General features: G+C 47.7%; 1 protein-coding gene across 3 annotated transcripts in view; it reads right to left on the bottom strand.

The window, feature by feature from the left end:
- Positions 1 to 245: 245 nt before the first annotated feature.
- Positions 246 to 18,433, bottom strand: part of Sppl3 (signal peptide peptidase like 3) — a 74,166-nt gene continuing 55,978 nt past the window's right edge. For all 3 annotated transcript variants that reach the window (XM_051161675.1, XM_051161677.1, XM_051161676.1), the window contains 6 exons: positions 16,984 to 17,096; positions 9,832 to 9,938; positions 9,282 to 9,445; positions 3,053 to 3,252; positions 2,238 to 2,347; positions 246 to 950 (listed from right to left, as the gene is read on the bottom strand). In XM_051161675.1, coding sequence (XP_051017632.1) covers positions 879 to 950; positions 2,238 to 2,347; positions 3,053 to 3,252; positions 9,282 to 9,445; positions 9,832 to 9,938; positions 16,984 to 17,096 — 766 coding nt within the window. In that variant the 3' untranslated portion in view covers positions 246 to 878. The remainder of the gene's footprint in view (positions 951 to 2,237; positions 2,348 to 3,052; positions 3,253 to 9,281; positions 9,446 to 9,831; positions 9,939 to 16,983; positions 17,097 to 18,433) is intronic.

Raw genomic sequence — 18,433 nt, forward strand, 5'->3', positions numbered from 1 at the left:
GCTACACTGATCAAAAGAAGTAGGGGTCCCCTCAACCCACGAGTTGTCTGTCAGGTCAATCTTTCCATGGTTTACAACCGCAGGTGACTCGTGAGGAGACGGCAGCTTGTGCGAGGAAGCCAGTGAACTGCTCTGCATGCTCAAACGACAGCAAGCCCCCATCTGCTACACAGCATGATCTTAGCAGGTTAGTCGCTCTTTACTCAGATACCTATGTGTGCGCGCGTAGATGTGTCTGTGTGTATATATATATATATATATATGTACGTATGTATAAAACCATGTCCTTGCTCACTGCCAACACAGCTGGACACAGTCATTACAACAAATTCTTATGTGTATGTTGTAAGAAGTCACTCAGTGTCTGTGGATTTAATAAGTCACTTCACACCACAGAAAATATTTAATAGATCCAAAAGAAGAAAAGATGGACAGAAAGTCTGTCCTGAGTCTCTGAAGTCCCCCACAGGACGCTGGTCCCAAAGTTTTGGAGGGTTCACTGAAGAAACTTCGGTTTGTTAATTTTTTTCATCCTTTTAGTGTTCAAAGTTCTAGAACGACTCCTTGCTGTTTGTAGTTTTACGTCAGCTCTCCATCTCCCTGCAAGGTAACAGTCGGTGCAGATCCATGAAAACAGGAGGAAAAGCGGCGGGAGGGCCTGTCCCTTCTGGGAGGGTCCACTCTCCGAGCGAGGAGGAGAAGGCTCCGCAGGGCTCCAGCACCCTCCTCGAAGGCTTTCCCTCAGACGCGAACTCCAGTCACACTGCAGTTCCGTGAACAGGCATGCCTCTGAGTACCAGGCCAGCGTTTAGAGAAAACAAAACCACGCGGTGAGAGAGAAGGCAATAGAGCACTCTGGTCACTTCCCACGCAGTCCTTCATACCTCTAGGAATCGCGAGCTGCTGGACTTGGAGTGGAATGGCTCAGACCACATCCTTCGTAAGTCACCCTGGGGACAGAAGGAAGGGACACTGCTGAGTTCCAGAGTCCTCCTGCCAGAAGGCCATAGAGCACCAACCTTACTTGCCACTGATGCCCAGGCCCCTGACTACAGAAGCCCATCCTGTGGGGACCTGCACACCCACCCTGAGCTCCAGGGGAAGTCCTGTCTCCCTGGCATGTTCGTGAATTGTTGTAAAATGAGAGGCTAAAAACCCAGGCAATTAAGAAACACTCTTTGGGGCTGGAAAGATGGCTCAGAGGTTAAGAGCACTGACTATTCTTCCAAAGGTCCTGGGTTCAAATCCCCAGCAATCACATGGTGGCTCATAACCATCTATAATGAGATTTGGTGCCCCCTTCTGGCTTGCAAGTGTACATGCGGGCAGAATACTGTACACATACATAAATAAAATGAAAAGAAAAAAAAAATCACTCTTTGGGCTGATACAGGCACACACAATCTTTAGGGTTGTGTAGGATGGGACAAACACTCGGGAGGCAGAGGCAGGTGGATCTCTGTGACTATGCCAGTCTTGTCTACACAGCCACTTCCAGACTAACTAGGGCTACGTTGTACGACCCTGTCTCAAAAACAACAAAAAATTTTAAAAGAAAACACACCCTCTAAATTAGGGATTTGGGGGACAGTAGTCATATATTGCTTTTTTTTTTTTTTTTTGAGACAGGGTTTCTCTGTGTAGCCTTGGCTGTCCTGGACTCACTTTGTAGACCAGGCTGGCCTCAAACTCACAGCGATCCACCTGCCTCTGCCTCCCGAGTGCTGGGATTAAAGTCGTGCGCCACCACGCCCGGCCTATATATTATTGCTTTAATAGTATATATTTACTTAGATTTTGTGTATTTTGACTGTATGTGTCTATGTTCAGCACGTGTGTGCCTGGTGCCCACGGAGCCTCTGGAACCGGAGTTACATGCAGATAGTTGTGAGCTGCCACATGGGTACTGGGAACCAAGAACAGCAGGGACTTGACCCACTAAGCCATGTTTCCAGCCCAATAGGGCCCTGCTGTCACCTGGGTAATGGAGACAGAATCCTGGGCCTCACTGAGCTTCAGGTCCAGGCCTTTTCAAATGTTGGCTTCTATACAGGAGCTTGTAAGCTGCCCAGGCTGGCCCTGAGCTCTCAATTCTCCTGCCTCAGAGTCTTCTGAGCACTGACAGTGACAGGGGTCGTGTGGCCCTAGGACACTGCTGTAATAGAGCAGGAGTCTCAGCAGTGTAGCTAATCCCTGGTGGCCTGTCAGCAGTCCCCGCCTGCAGCGGCCGCCCTCACCTTCAAGTAGGCCATGGTGAGGAGGGGCAGCAAGGTAAATGGCACCAAGTAGAGGAGGGCAGGCTGGGCAGCTCGGTGGATGCGAGACGCCACAGTTGCAGTGAGCAGACCTAGGAGAGAAACACTGGTGAGTGTGAGTGTCCAAGAGAGGAGACAGCCCCTTGTCACCTGGCTGTGACACAGTTAACAGTAGAACTGTCAAGGAAACGGAGACCAGGAAGGCACCCCTGAGACCCCAGGACTGACTCCTAAGCTGTGATGACAGACCTGAAATACTTTACAAGGCTGCACAGCGGTACCTGAGCATCTCGCCTGTCAGCCTCCTGACCTGTGTGATGGGGTGATACCGGCTGCCTGACCCCCAGGGCCTACAGACGAACAGGAGCTCACGTATATGCAGGTTAGTAAAGGCCAGGTGCTTTCTACATTTAAACTCTGTGGCACCAGGAAAGGGGGAAGGTGAACACTATTCCTGTTTCTTCCTAGTACAACTGTGTTTCCTGTTTGTGGTTTGTCTGGAGAAGCACCAGCCTGGAAGATTCTGAGGTGATGGACGCACTAGAGCCAGTGGAAGTAAAACACAAAACAGCTGATCCGTGCCTAGACCCACAGCGTGTGGTGTGTGTTGGACTGAGAACTGGCTATGGTTTTTTTTTTCCCCAAGTTTCTCAGATATGAGCCTCCAACACATGGAGCACACGTCAGCTTAAGGATTCTTTTTTGTTATCTAAACAGCAGCCAGCATGACTGCTTTTCTGGAAGCATCGGAGGAAGGAATCGAGGGGCCTGGCAGCTGCTGTGCTGGCCTTTCTTACCTACAAAGTACCCGATGAGGGTGCAGTGGAAGTAGGAGACCTTCTGCATGCGCCCAGAGATGTTAGCGGGGCCAGGGGCCCCACATGAGTCGCCACTGGCTTGTTTCTTGTAGTTGTCATAGCGGAGGACAAAGCATAACAGGAGGCCAGGCATCACGATGTCCCCAATGCCCAGCATGGAGAAGTGACTTCCAGTGGAGCTGAAACAACAGCATGTGTCAGGGCGGCGGCACTCCACTACCTCTGTGCCTTGTTTCAAGTCTGTCAGCTTTTTAAGATGTAAAGGATCTCTACTTGCTTCCTTTGGTTTGAGACAGGGTCTCACGGGATCCCTGGCTGCCCTGGAACTCACTATATAGACCAGGCCACCTTGAACTCATAAAGATCTCCTGCCTCTGTCTCCGAAGTCCTGGGATCGAAAGCGCGTACCCCCACGCCTGCTCCTGCTTGTTGTTTTGAGACAGGGTCTTCTTGCTATGCGTCCAAGGCTAGTCTCAGATTCTTGCTTAACCTCTTGAATGCTGTGTTATTGGCATGAGCCACTATGGGGACAGGCTCAACGCTAGCAGCTGAAAATGTAAAAACCTCAGAGCACTGGCCTCAGTAATCTCCAAGGTGGCTGCTGCGTCTGGGGAGCACTGAGTGTTTGCTGGGCTGACACACACACAGGCACCTCTTATGGGAGTGTCACCACCTGTGACACTTTCTCTTCTGAAAGTACAAACAAGACCTATCACCACGCTGCAGCAACATGCTCTCCCAGTGAGAAATCACTCTTCACGGCTAACGTCCAAAGAGAAGCTGGCCACGAATAGATGTTACGAGGCACACACATCACAGGCTTGTGCACCCCACATATGCTGTCATCCTTAACTCTCTTTTGGCTCCTGGGCCCAAGTTATACTTTGAACAATTTATACAGACAGGAGACTGACAGACTGGTCACTCAGGCAAAGGTGGGATTAGCACAGCAAAGACATTGCACGGTGCCAGAACCGTTGCAAGTACACCACAGCCATTTTCTCAACAGTTGTCCCTCAGCGTCACCCTGTCCACCTACCTCAACTAAGCTTTTCTTGGTAAGAGCACAGGGGACGTGATGGTTGTGATCCTGTGCCCACCTGGCACTGCTCCTTAAAGGTGTGTCTTGTGCTAGAGGATTGGGGCCTAATGCTGGGTCTGTGAGTTGACCCAGTAGCTGGTGGAGCAACGTTCACACTCTGGCCTCCTACACTGTCTTCAGTGAAAATAGGAACCTGTGCCAATTCAGGAAGGGAGGGGACAGCACCAGGTCTTATCTACACAGTGCCACAGCCTTGGCATCACAGCACTTCCTCAGACTTCACTCTGCCACCCTTCACTCCCTGAGGGGTTAGAGCTGGAGGTGGTTCTGGCTGAGCATGAGCTACTCTGAAGGCCTGAAAACAAGCCACAGTCCCATGTACAGTCTGGGGACTGCTGTGTGAGGGAGTCTGGAGTCTGGTTTCACACGTGCTCCTCTAGGCGGCTGGCTCATGGCAGCCCTGCCCTCTGCTGAGGATCCCAGGATCTATCCCAGTGGAGCTCTGGCTTTCTGCGGCCCCGTTGCTGCTGGGACATATTGGGTCATGTTTGCTTCCTAGTTCTCCAAAACAGACTCCTCTGGACTGGAACGAACTTGGGAGACTCTAAACAGTGGTTCTCACCTCGCCTAACGCGACCCTCTAGTCCCGCTCACATTGTGGTGACTCCCAAACATAAAACTAGTTTGTTGCTACTTCATAACTAGCTTTGACACTATTATACATCATACTGCAAATACCGGTGTTCTCCAATGGCCTTGGGCGGCCCTTGTGAAAGGGTCGTTCAGTGCCCCCAAGGGGTTGTGACCCATAGATCAAGAGCCATTGATCTAAAAATATAGGCAATCTGACCCCAACCATTACATGCCTGTGGAATACACATTCTTTTCAGTAGCCTGTAAAACTTTAAGAAAAAGACAACCACATTATAACTTAGGTGATAAAGCCTTATAGAATTCTGAGAGAGGGAGGCAGAGGCAGAGGCAGAGGCAGAGGCAGGTGGATCTCTGTGAGTTCGAGGCCAGCCTGGTCTACAAAGTGAGTCCATGATAGTCAAGGCTACACAGAGAAACCCTGTCTCAAAAAAAAACCAAACACAAACACAAAAACAACCAACCAACCAAACCAAACAAGCACAATGAAAGAATCCTATGGGAATAGAACCAGAGATGAATAAGCAAGAAAGATGACAGAGCCTGTGCTCTGTTTGAGTAAGAAATGCCCCACAGCCTGCGTGTCTGAGTACTTGGCCCCAGCTGGTGGCTGTTTTTCAAGGCTGTGAAGCCCTTAGAGGGAGGCCTGCTGGGAGGGATGGTCCCCTCTGGGGTGACGGTGCTAGTGCTCTGTTTCAGAGGAAGCCACGCCCCAAATCTCCACCACCAGAGACGGCCCAGGCAGCACACACATCTCCACAGGCTGTGGGACAAGGCCATGCACTACACAAAGGCATGAGGACTGAACAATAGTCTTGTCTGTCAGTCGTCCCTCAAGAAACTAAAACCAACATTTCAGAGCTCTCTGGACACGGCAGAGGCAGTTAAGTTTACAGCTGTTAGTGTTTCCAAAGACTTACCATAAGTAAACTAAACCAACAGATGCAAATTAATCAAACTGGAGAGAAAAATGGTAGCTCTTACAATGGATCCTTTAAAAATTTATATTCTCCAAACTAGAAAACCAAGGTGAAATGGATAAATTCCTATATATATATACAAGCTGTCAAAATTAAACCAAGGCTGGAATAGCAGATCTAGAGTGAGCAACAAGGCTCAAGTTAGCAGTCGGGACCACACATATCAGCCATTTCAGCTGTCACACGACCCTGCCAGGGAAGGACACTGCCACAATCACCACATCCAACGCCAAAACCAGAGAGGATGTCACAACAACGCAATCAGAGCCATGGGCAGAAGCTGCTCACTCAGCCCTGGAACTGCACTCAGCACCCAGGACTAGGCTAGTTTTATTCCAAGGACCTAGGAATGGCTCGACTCACATTATCTGCTCTTTACTATTTTTTGTTTGATATGGTGCTTAAATTCTTAGAGCAATAAGGCAGGGAGAAATAAAAAAATGCTACTCCTCCCCATCTCACTCTGTAGAGCAGCCTGCCTGGCCAGCAATAGCTTTTCTATAGACCAATAATGATTACACTAAGAAAAAAATCCCAGGCAATAAAAGAAAAGGTGCTCGTCTAAGGAAGCCTTAGGTGCAATTCCCTGGTACTACAAACAAAAGCAAGAGTTAAATCTAGAAATGAACTCAACCAGAAAGGTGGAAAGATCTTCATGATGAAGACGTTAGCAATGAAAAGACCTGCCACACTCACTGTGAAAAGATTACACCCCAATTGTCTTCAGATTTAATGATCACCACAAAAATTCTACTAACGGTCTTGGCAGAAACTGAAAAGACAACGCTAAATACACATAGAAGCACAAAGGCCCTAAACAGCCGTGCAGTGTTAGGCGCCAGGAATGCTGGCCAAGTCACAGCACACAGACCAGCGCACATGGCACTAGTCACAGCACACAGACCAGCGCACACGGCACTAGTCACAGCACACAGACCAGCGCACACGGCACTAGTCACAGCACACAGACCAGCGCACACGGCACTAGTCACAGCACACAGACCAGCGCACACGGCACTAGTCACAGCACACAGACCAATGGACTCGAGCCGACTCTGGTGCTAGAGATGGGATCTAGGGCCTTGGGTCATGCTGTCTAAGAACTCTACTGTTGAGCTATAAGCCCTGCCCCCACCTGATTTTTGACGAGGGTGCCAAAACCACACCCTGGACAGCAGACAGCTTTTCCTACAATGGTCTGGGAAGGCTGGATGTCTAGGTGTAGAATAATGAAGCCAGGTCCCTGCTGTGATCTGAATAAAAATGGCCCCACAGAGTCATGTGTTTGAATGCTTGGTCATATTAGGGCTTGCTCCTTGTAGCATAGCTGAAGCAATTCAGTATCCACCTTTGTTCATAAGGGGAAATTAAGTTTAAAAATCTCTAACTCTGCTTGCTAGAAGTAGCTATTCATAGCTGACACTAACAGACTCTGCCAAGCTGGTCAGGTTAGCCTTATGCTTCACTATGACTCAATGCTGTGTAACTTGCGCTGTACACTGGTTGCGCTCTGGAAGGCCCTAATCTCTACCTCACTCACCTCACTTGGGACCATTCAGCTTAAAAGTCAGCTGACAATGTGTTACTGACCCCTCGTCATCTGCACTTGGTTTTCATATAAAAGGCTGCCCTAAGAACAGGTCAATGTCACAGTTTGGCTCTCAAGTCTACTGTGTCCCTGACCATGGTCAATCTTGGGGTGATGGGTTCAATAAACCATCCAATATCTGACTCAGACTACAGTCTAGGGGTTTGTGTGGCTACTTTTGGGCTACAACACTCATATGGAGAGGACATTAGGACACATAGCCTTGTTGGACAATGTGTGTCACTGGAGGTGGGCTCTGAGGTCTCAACGCTGCAGACAGGCCTGTGTGACTATTGCACCCTGCTGCCTGCCAGTCCCGATGTACAACACTCAGCTCCCTCTCCAGTACCATGTGTGCCTGTGTGCCACCATGCTTCCCGTCATGCTGACAATGGATGATTAACCCTCTCAACTGTAGCAGGCCCCAACTGACTGGTTTCCTTGGTAAGAATTGCTGTAGTCGTGGTGTGTCCTCACAGCCATAAAAACCCTAACTAAGATAATCTCTTATCTGTCATCTACATAAAAACTAGCTCAAAATTAATTTAACGGCTAGTGGTTAAAAGCATTGGCTGCTCTTCTCTTCTAGAGGACCTAGCTTTGAGTCCCAGAAGCCACATGACAGCTCACAACCATCTGTCCAGTTCCAGGGGATCTGATGCCCTCTTTTGGCTTACAAGGGCACGAGGCAGACATGCTGTGCACAGAGATGCCTGCAGGCAAAACACTCACACAAATAAAATATATTTAACAAAACAAAACAAAACCCTAAGACCTGAAACTTTAAAATAGGAAGGGAACACATCTCCAAATACAGACAGAGGCAGGGTTTTCTGTGATGACATCAACAGCCCAGGTAACATCAAGAGTTGACCAATAGAACTGCATCAAAAACTTCACAGAACAGGGCTAGAGCGATGGCTCAGTGGTTAAGAGCGCCTTCTATTCTTCCAAAGGTCCTGAGTTCAATTCCCAGCAACCACACGGTGGCTCACAACCATCTATAATGTGATCTGATGCCCTCTTCTGGTGTGCAGGTGTACATGCAGGCAGAGCACTGTATACATAATAATAAATAAATAAATCTTAAAGAAAACTTCCCAGAACAAAGGAGACAGTAGAGTGAACAGACAGCCTCCAGAAGGCAGAAAGCCTCCCCTCAGGACTGATAACTAGAACATATAAACAACTCAAAAAATTAAAACAAATTAACTAATAGATGTATAGGAAAATGAACAAACTTCTCAGAGGTGTAAATGACTAATAATTACTTGAACAAGATACAGAGAATATAAAAAGAAACCAGTGTGATTCTACTTTTCACCACAATCAAAACAGCTACTATCAAGATCACAAAGGCAGGTCTGGTGGGCACACTCTCATTCCTAGCACTTGGTAGTGGATCCCCGTGTTCTTAGCCAGCCACAAACTGCTGGTGGGAATGTCACGTAGGCCAGGCAACATGGGAGTCAGTATACAAGGCCATGTCAAACACCCAAAAGCAGAACTACCACATGATCTGGCTACAGTGCTCCCTGGCATAGGTACTTAAGTATGCCAGCATACCATGTTTATTGCCGCACCAGTCACAACAGTTAGGATATGGATTCATTCCACACGCTCACTAGTAGATGAGGAAATGTGGGGTGTGTATGTGTATATACACACATAATGGAGCTTTACTCAGTCATCAAGAAGAGCTAAGTGTGATTTGTTAAAATGGAATCTAGATCAGTGTGTATAAAAATAGAAGGGGACTAAGGAAAATAGGAGACAAATGCAAATCCATGATCTGCACGTGTAAGGGTGGCATGATGGAACAGAAGGCTGCTGTTCTCCCTCGTCTACACGGGTCTGGGATGATGGTCCTTTTCAGGTTAGGACCAGACAGACACAGAAGGCGGGATGTTCATCATTGTGGGATGGGGACTCACAGGCCAGTCCTACCTTGGGAAGACCAACTTTCCAGGCAAAGACAGGCGAGGAACATCACGTCCCACGTTGGGTCCCAGGTGGAGCTTCCGGGACAGAACATCGAGGGGATTGTCAGCTGGCTGTGTGGCCACTTTCACCATGACATTGCTATTGAAGATGTAGGCTGAGAAAAACACCTGTCAAGATGAACGGATGATAGGTCAGGAGCTGCATGCCGCCCGTATTAGCCTGCAGCCTACTCTGTCCTATGGGCTCTTTGCCAGCATGTCTGCAGAGGAAGGGAGTATGTGCCTGCCTGCAGGTTGCTGTGTCTCTGCACACACACAGGTGCCCTCTTCTCAGCAGAACGGTTCCATGCGAGAATCCTCGCCAGCCTGCTGCCTGCTCTACGCGCCACACACCACCTACTGCGTCACACAGCTGCTTGTCCGTGGTTCATACCTGCAGCCCAGCAGAGGGAGTCCCCGAGACAGTCGGCAAGCCAGGCTTTGGGTATCTAGACATCTCTCTGCAGCAACTAAACCCAAAGGAGAGCAGGGCTTCTAGGGAGGCAGACACTCACCCAGAAGACATCGTAGATGAGAAGCCCTGAGAGAAGCAGGCAGGACACCTTGAGGCTAGGCAGGCGGACGAAGGCGATCATGGCGACACAGAGACCCATGGCCAGAGCTGGGGGCAGGGAAAGCACAGGACCAGTCAAAGTGTTGGCAGGGTCGGTCTCTTCCCATGAGCTCTGCCTGGAGCTGCTTAGCTACAGGTAGAAGAGCCTCCTCACTCACTCTGCTCCTATGGGCAGAGTCTATTTCCCTCGTTAAGAAGCCAACTCAGGCAGCCATAGTGGCACATGCCTTCATTCCAGGACTCAGGAGGGCAGAGGTGGGCAGAGCTCTCTGAGTTCAAGGCCAGCCTAGTCTATAGAGTGAGACCCTGTCTTTAAAAAAAGGGAGGAGTGCCGGGCGTGGTGGCGCATGCCTTTATTCCCAGCACTCCGGAGGCAGAGGCAGGAGGATTGCTGTGAGTTCCAGGGCAGCCTGGTCTACAAAGCGAGTCCAGGACATCTAGGGCTACACAGAGACCTTGTCTCGAAAACAACAACAAAAAGGGGGGGGGGGGCTGGGGCTTGGAGAGATGGCTCAGTGGTTAAGAGCACCGTCTGCTCTTCCAGAGGTCCTGAGTTCAATTCCCAGCAACCACATGGTGACTCACAACCATCTATAATATGACCTGATTCCCTCTTCTGCAGATAAAGCACTCATATACAATAAATAAATAAATCTTAAAAAAAAAAAAAAAAGGGGGGGGGGGGGGGCGACACTTTATTCCGAGCCACCGCCCTTCTTTCCTTTAGACAGCATTTCAGAAATTCACCATTCTCTCTATTGCATTCGCCCATCAATGTAATATTTGCAACATTTTAATCTTAGCATAGCATTTGCCAACCGCCCTCCGCCTCTGCCTTCCTCCCAGTTCTCTGACCTAAAGGTCCCCTTAAAGCCAGTTTCTCAAACTGTTTAACAAAAAAATTAGTCACTAGTAAGGGTTCCTAAAACACAACTGTCAAATTTGAATTAAAATCCAAATGTGACAACTCTTGAGGCACTCCAGAAGCGTTCACCTCCGTACCACCATATGATGGCGCACGTGCACTGTGTACTGCTCGGGCTGTGATGGCGTGTGACCATGCCCGAAACCCAGGCCCTGTGCACTGTGCACTCCAGCATCTTTGCTGTACACGAAGCTTCCTGCCCTCACAGGACCATCACTGCCAGCAGTTCCGGCATGGCTGCAGACACCTCCTGCCACTCTGCACTGTGACTCCAGGCAAGAGCATTTTTGGCACTGGGGAGCTTAAACTCAAGACACCAAGGCTGCTCTCCTTGCCTTACATGGACACTCAGCCAAGAGCTGCTGCTGCTGCTTGTTTGGCCACAGTGAAGAAGCCCATCCATTTCCTTACTCTGCATGATTCTGGTCTTGCTTCAAATACCAGAGCAGAGTGCAATAAATACATAGGCCTTGTCCTGGGAAACGCCCTGTGCTGACAGCACCTCCTGCCCTGTGGGCACGGAGGTCCACTTTGTCTTTAGTAAGTTATATCTATCAAAGAACTATTTCTTTTGGGACAGGGCCTCTCTATATAGTCCCAGCTGTTCTAGAACTCTACGTCCATCGGGCTAGCCTCTAATTCACAAAGACACACCCGCTTCCTGCATGGCGAGATTAAGGGTGTGTGCCACTATGCCTGCAATATATTTATTATTTATCGGTATTTGGTTGTATGCCACTTTTATACACTTATAACCTAGGCTGCATAAAAACTTCCTGGGCAAAAAGGCATAGTAAGCGGAGAAGTTCTCTCTAAGTTAAGCTGCTCCAAAGAACTGTGGGAGACACGCTATGTTGCAGCACACAGACATAATCCTAACAAGGCTGAGGCAGGAGATCTTGAGGCCACTGTGCACTACACAGCAAGGCCCTCTCCCAATGACAGCAGAGCTCCCTTCTTACCTTTCCAATTCTTGTAGTATAAAAGCAAATAACTGATCTGGGCAGTGGTGTCGCACGCCTTTAATCCTAGCACTTGGGGAGGCAGAGGCAGGTGAGTCTGTGAGTTCTTGAGGCCAGCCTGGTCTACAAAGAGTTCTAGGACAGCCAAGGCTACACAGAGAAACTCGTCTCAAACTCCTCCCCCAAAGCAAGAATGATATTGCTTATAATTATAGTTCTATCTATCCATCCAGCCTATCCTAACATTACTGTTTGAACATCCTTCCAGCATGTTTTATTTATTTTATTTTTTAAAGATTTATTTATTGTGTATGAGTGCTTTATCTGCAGAAGAGGGCATCAGATAACATTATAGATGGTCGTGAGCCACCATGTGGCTGCTGGGAATTGAACTCTGGACCTCTGGAAGAGCAGGTGGTGCTCTTAACCTCTGAGCCATCTCTCCAGCCCCTTATTTTATTTTTAAAATAGTTTTAAATTATTTATTTATTTATTAGGTATAAAATGTATATCAGATCACATTATATATGGTTGCAGGCCACCATGTGGCTGGTGGGAATTGAACTCAGGACCTCTGGAAGAGCAGACAGTGCTCTTAACCACTGAGCCATCACTCCAGCCCCCCAGCATGTTTTAAAGAGACTTTTTCCTCTCAACCTTGTGCATGTGCATGCACACCTGAGTGTGCATGCCTGTGGAGACCAGAAGAGTGCCTAGGGCCTCCTGGAGCTGGAGCTATTTTGGGAGTGCTTCAGGTCCTCTGGAGGAGCAGCATGTGCTCCTACCTGCTCACATCTCTCTCACACCCTCTGTTTTTGAGTCAGGGCCTCACTATGCAGCTCTGGCTGGCCTTGAACTCACAGACCTGCCTGCCTCTCTCTGCTAGGATTAGAAGCATGCACCATGACACACACTAAGACTTTTTCTATATATTAAGTTTTTTTTATGTAGAAAATACATTCTCAAGCTGGGTGTGCTGGTACACGCCTTTAATCCCAGTACTCAGGGAGGCAGAGGCAGGCGGGATCAGTGAAAGTGAGTCCAGGACAGCCGAAGCTACACAGAGAAACAAACCCTGACTCGGAAAACCCAAACCAAACCAAAACCAAAAACCAAACCAAAACAAAACCACCAAAAACCAACCAAAGCAACCACCATTTCCAGGAGTGATGGTGTAGATTTCTGTCATCAGCACTCAGGAGGATGATGCAGAATGATGGGGAGCTTAAGGCCAGCCTGGGCTACAAAGTGAGGCCACGCAAAAGGAAACAATGACAACAACAACAACAACAAAGACATGAAGCTAGGAAGAGGGGAGATGTTTGGGGTCTAGGAAGAGTTGGCAGGAACTTCCGAAGTGGAGAGCCGGGTGTGGTGGCGCATGCCTTTAATCCCGGCACTCGGGAGGCAGATCGCTGTGGGTTCGAGGCCAGCCTGGTCTACAAAGTGAGTCCAGAACTGCCAGGCTCTGTTACACAGAGAAACCTTGTCTTGAAAAAAGAACTGCCAACTCAGGGTTGTGTGGATGGGGGTGAGTATGATCATGCCATATTACATAATGTATAAAACAGAGACACAGGGACAGAGAGATGACTCAGAGAGATGACTCAGGCCTCGTCGCCTGAGCGTGTTCTCCCAACCCCATGGAGGAAGAACTGACTGCTAAGGCTGTTCTCTCAACACCATACACTTGCTGTGGTGCACAGGTACACACAACCAGAACAACACAAAAGCTGCCAAATGAAACCATTTCTCAGTGTGGAAACAGGATGTCCAAAGATTATGGTGCTGGAAGCTGGTAAAGATAATTTGTTTTGTTTTTGTTTTTTATTGAGACAGGGTGTCTCTGTGTGGCCCTGGCTGTCCTGGAACTCAATCTGTAGACCAGGCTGGCCTTGAACTTAGAAATTCGCCTGCCTCAGTCTCCTAAATGCAGGATTACAGGTGAGCGACACCACGCTAGCCAGGGACTCCTTCTAGTCTATTACAACATGGTAAAGGGGATCCTATGGTGAGAACGACATGTATTTTTAAAAACGAGGTGAAATCTCGCGTTTCCAATTTAACCAATTTTCGTCTCATTTACTCAAATTTCTCTAATAAACCCCAGGATGACTTATACACCAAAGTGACACATTTACTTGCACGTGCAACAGCTTTCTCACATTTGCTTTATTCCAATTAATTTTTTAAAAACAATCATTTATTTACCATGTGCACAGCCTGCATGTGTGCCTGCACGCCAGAAGGGGCACTAGATCTCACTATAGGTGGTTGCTGCTGGGACTTGAACTCAGGCCCTCTAGAAGAGCGGCTCTTACTCTGAGCGTCTCTCCAGCCCTCCAGTTCACCTTCCTGTGAAGTGGTTCCCATCTTCCTGTCAGGTTCTCACCCCCATCAGGAGCTGCGGCCACGGCCTGTCTGGATGGCTCTAGTGTCCTCCCCTCTATGCAGCACAGTGTACTAGTAAGAAAGACCCTTAGGTGAAAGAGAGCGCCTCACTGACGTGCAGCGATGGACGTTAACTACTGGTGGGGGGGGGGGGGGGGGTCCATGAAGGAGACACACTGTGACCATGATCCCTGTGGAAGCAGGGTTGACCCTTCAAGGCAGAAGGCTCCGAGGGGACCCGGTCGGTCCCTCTGGTCTGTGTAACAGGCATCCTTAGTGCTTCTCCCAGAACACAAGAACCCCCGGGCAATGTCTTCACAGGAAAAAGCCCCCATGCATGGTATTTGCATGTTTTTCTGTTTAAAAAGTGCTTTTACGGCACGGCCACCTTTCATGGCACTCAGATGTAGCTTGCAGCAATCGCTCGCTGCCATGCTTCCTCACTCAGCTTCTCACTGCTCTTTGATAATCAGTATCAGACCTAAGTCACTTGGGAGAAGAAAGTAGTCCTCTAAGGCTTCTTAACACCTCTTCCTCACTAGTGCTGTATTACAGCTGTGTTCTTCTGGTCAACATTTCTGGGCTACACTGACATGATACTTGTTCTGAATCACAGAAAATATAATTTATTACCATCCTGATCAAGTTTCTATCTATTCTGACCATGAGCAAAGTTATAGTTTTCTATTGACATGAAATCAAGATATACATTCTTTCTTTGATTGTAACTGTACTATGTATGGTGTTTTTACAATTCTTTTATTACATTTATTTCTTAAGGCACACATGTAGGTCAGACACACACACATACACACAGTAAACACAGAACATGTTTACTGTGAGACTATTATGTCTGGAAATTCATCTTTAGATAGCAACATGTGCTGGTGATGTAGACTAAGGACAGCTTGCCTGGGGCACATCAAAGAAACCTGACACCTGTATCAAACAAGGAGTAGTTTATCTCAGCTATATAAAAAGACAATCTAAGGACACAGCAACAGTTAAATAATACACGTGCAGGGGCTGGAGAGATGGCTCAGAGGTTAAGGGCACTGACTGCTCCTCTGGAGGTCCTGAGTTCAATTCCCAGCAACTACATGGTGGCTCACAACCATCTATAATGTGATCCGATGCTCTCTTCTGGTCTGTGGGTGCACATGCAGCCAGAGCACTGTATGCATAATAAATAAATAAATCTTAAAAAAAAAATGCACATGCTTCAGAATGCTCTGGAGCTATTGACAAGGGCTTGGTGTTTCTTTATGATGATGATACAGGCACACACTTATGGCTACGTGAAAAAGAGCACAGTACAAGATATCACTGAGTGAGTGTAGGCCACAGGGGTGCAAGTGCCTGCAGAGCCAGAAGGGTGGGAGCTGTCAGCAGTTGCTGCTACCTGTGCAGGTGCTGAGAACTGAACTCAGGCCCTCTTCAGGAACAGGAAGCGCTGCTAACCAGGAAGCAGACTTTCTAACCTGATATTTTATATATCACATATGTAATATTTATTTCTACTTATATAAGGAATTATCTACATAAAAACTTCTGTTATAAGCAAAAATGGGGGAAATTGTTATGAACGAGCAACAGCAGTGTTCTAGAGGAAGGGCTAGTGACTGGCTACGGCTGCGTGCCCTTGCGAACACTTTGCCAAGTGGAGGAAGTCAGATGCCACCTGCAGATGCCAGGGCTGTGGCAGAAGAGGCTGTGGCTGCTGGCGCATAGACTCAGGGGCATGAGCGGCCTAGGACTAAGTGCCTGTGATGACTTGGTGCACAACAGATTTACACTGCTTCGCTGGTAGCTTCCTTTTGCTCAACTAATTTTTATGTGACCCTGGAAACAGGCATACATAATTGGCATATGAAGCAAAACATTCACTGATAATACATTATAAACTTAAAATTTACTATTAGACACACAAAAAAATCTGCATGCTAATACTGTTTAGAGAATTTTGACAAATTGTGGCTGAATAATACTGTCCACAAAGGCACTTTTACTATTTCTCAGAGTAGACAGCTTTAAATGCCAAGAACTGTGCTTTGCATAAATATGCAATACAAAACTCCACAAGTGGGCTGGAGAGATGGCTCAGAGGTTAAGGGCACTGGCTGCTGTTCCAGAGGTCATGAGTTCAAATCCCAGCAACCACATGGTGGCTCACAACCATCTATAATGTGATCTCATGCTCTCTTCTGGCCTGCAGGTGTACATGCAGACAGAGCACTGTATACATAATAATTAAAAGTAAATCTTAAAAAAAAAAAAAAAGAGCAACCCTACAAGTATGCTTAGGACCATTTTAGAAATTGTTGGACATTCTATCCTAATTCAAACCCAAAATTTAGTCAATTACTTTTAAAAATAAAAAGTAACCAGCTGTGGTGGCGCACGCCTATAATCCCAGCACTAGGGAGGCAGATCACTGTGAGCTGGGGGCCAGCCTGGTCTACAAAAGTGTGTCGAGGACAGCCAAGGCTACACAGAGAGACCCTGCCTGGGGGGATGGACGGACGATGACAATGACAAAATACCCAACAAAACAAAACAACTCCACTGCAATTATAACACAAGGCTCATCAGTATGAGCAGAGGTGTTCTAGCAAGGCAGGCTGTGTTCTCAGGACCAAGGCTTTTGGTGAAGGCACACAGTGCTGCAGCACTGGTGCACACTGTCAAAGCTGGGGGTTCAACTCTGAATTAACTTCGGGTCATGGCGTGTTCAGTAACATAGGTCCGCGGCCTGCATTGAGGCTGTGACCCATGAAAATATGTGAGGTGCAGTTACCGCCCTGGCGTCACTCACCGTCCATGAGAAGCCAGTGTCCAGTGAGGACCCAGATGAGGACGAGCATAACCGACAGCGAGAAGGACAGTAACTCAGCAGCTGTGAAGCGTCCACAGCAACCGAAGGAGATTCTGGAAAACACACATGTGGTTTTTCTGAAAATCATGCTGCGTTCAGTGACCAAATGTCCCCATGGCTCTTCATGATCAGAGCTCACAATGGCTGAGTCAGAGCAGCAAGCAAAACCTAATTACCTGGGAAGCTAAGAAACCCAAGCCTCATTGGAGCTATCTATGAAAAACTCAGAAATTATTTTTCACCTCTCATTTGGTAATACAGTTCATTTTGAAAGTTTACATTTTATTTATTATGCGTGTACATGTGGAGGTCAGGTGACAACTCTGTCAAGTCAATCTGTCCTTGTCCTTCCACTGTGGATTCAGAGGACCAAGCTCAGGCCATGAGGCTGGCTAGACAAGCATTTTACCCACTGAACCACTGCACTGGCCCAACTGTATTTTTTGTTTGTTTGTTTGTTTGAGACAGAGTTTCTCTGTGTAGCCCTGGCTGGCCTCGAACTCACAGAGATCGCCTGCTTCTGCCTCCTCAAGTGCTGGGAGTAAAGGTGTGTGCGAGCGCGCGTGTGTGCGTGTGTGCGTGTGTGTGTGTGTGTGTGTTGTGTTTTGTTTTAAATACTAACTTATCAACATGGGCCGGTCAGAGGTGGCACACGCCTTTAATCCATCAGCACTTGGGAGGCAGAGGTGGGTGGAGATCTCTGTGAGTTCGAGGCCAGCCTGGTCTATAAAGCGGGCCCATGACAGCCAAGGCTACACAGAGAAACCATGTCTCGAAAAACCAAAATAAACCAAAAAATATCAACATGGGTGTCTAAAAGTTTCGTGTAACAAAATTGGCCTCCGGGAGAGTTGAAAACAAGAAAAACCTTTTTTTTTTTTTTTAAAAAAAAAAAAAGAGTTAAAGTATTTTTATTATAATTTATGCACGAAAAATTCTATTCTTTTTCTTTCTTTCTTTCTTTCTTTTTTTTTGAGACAGGGTCTCTCTGTGTAGCCCTGGCTGTCCTCGAACTCACACTGATCCGCCTGCCTCTGCCTCCTGAGTGCTGGGATTAAAGGCGTGCACCACTACATCCACAAAAATACTATTCTTAAGAGAAAATAAAATGAAGAAAAGGAACAGACTGCATTCAGTTAGCAATGATGAAATAATATTGGTAAGATGGGGAATCTACTTGGCTCCCACTAATTTCTGGAAAGCCAGCTGCCACAAGTGATTAGTCCCCAGCACTGTCCCCACCAGCACAGACTGTGTCACCATCGGCACTGGATCCTGAAGGTGGAGGTGTGAGTGACGCACCAAGTCAAGCCAGGGTTGGCAGGATATGCAAGTCAGCAGACACCAACAATGAGGAGTCTGAGTTCCAGCAAAGCAAGGAATAGATGAC

This window comes from Acomys russatus, chromosome 19 (assembly GCF_903995435.1).
Source record: "Acomys russatus chromosome 19, mAcoRus1.1, whole genome shotgun sequence".
Classification (NCBI taxonomy): Eukaryota; Metazoa; Chordata; class Mammalia; order Rodentia; family Muridae; genus Acomys; species Acomys russatus.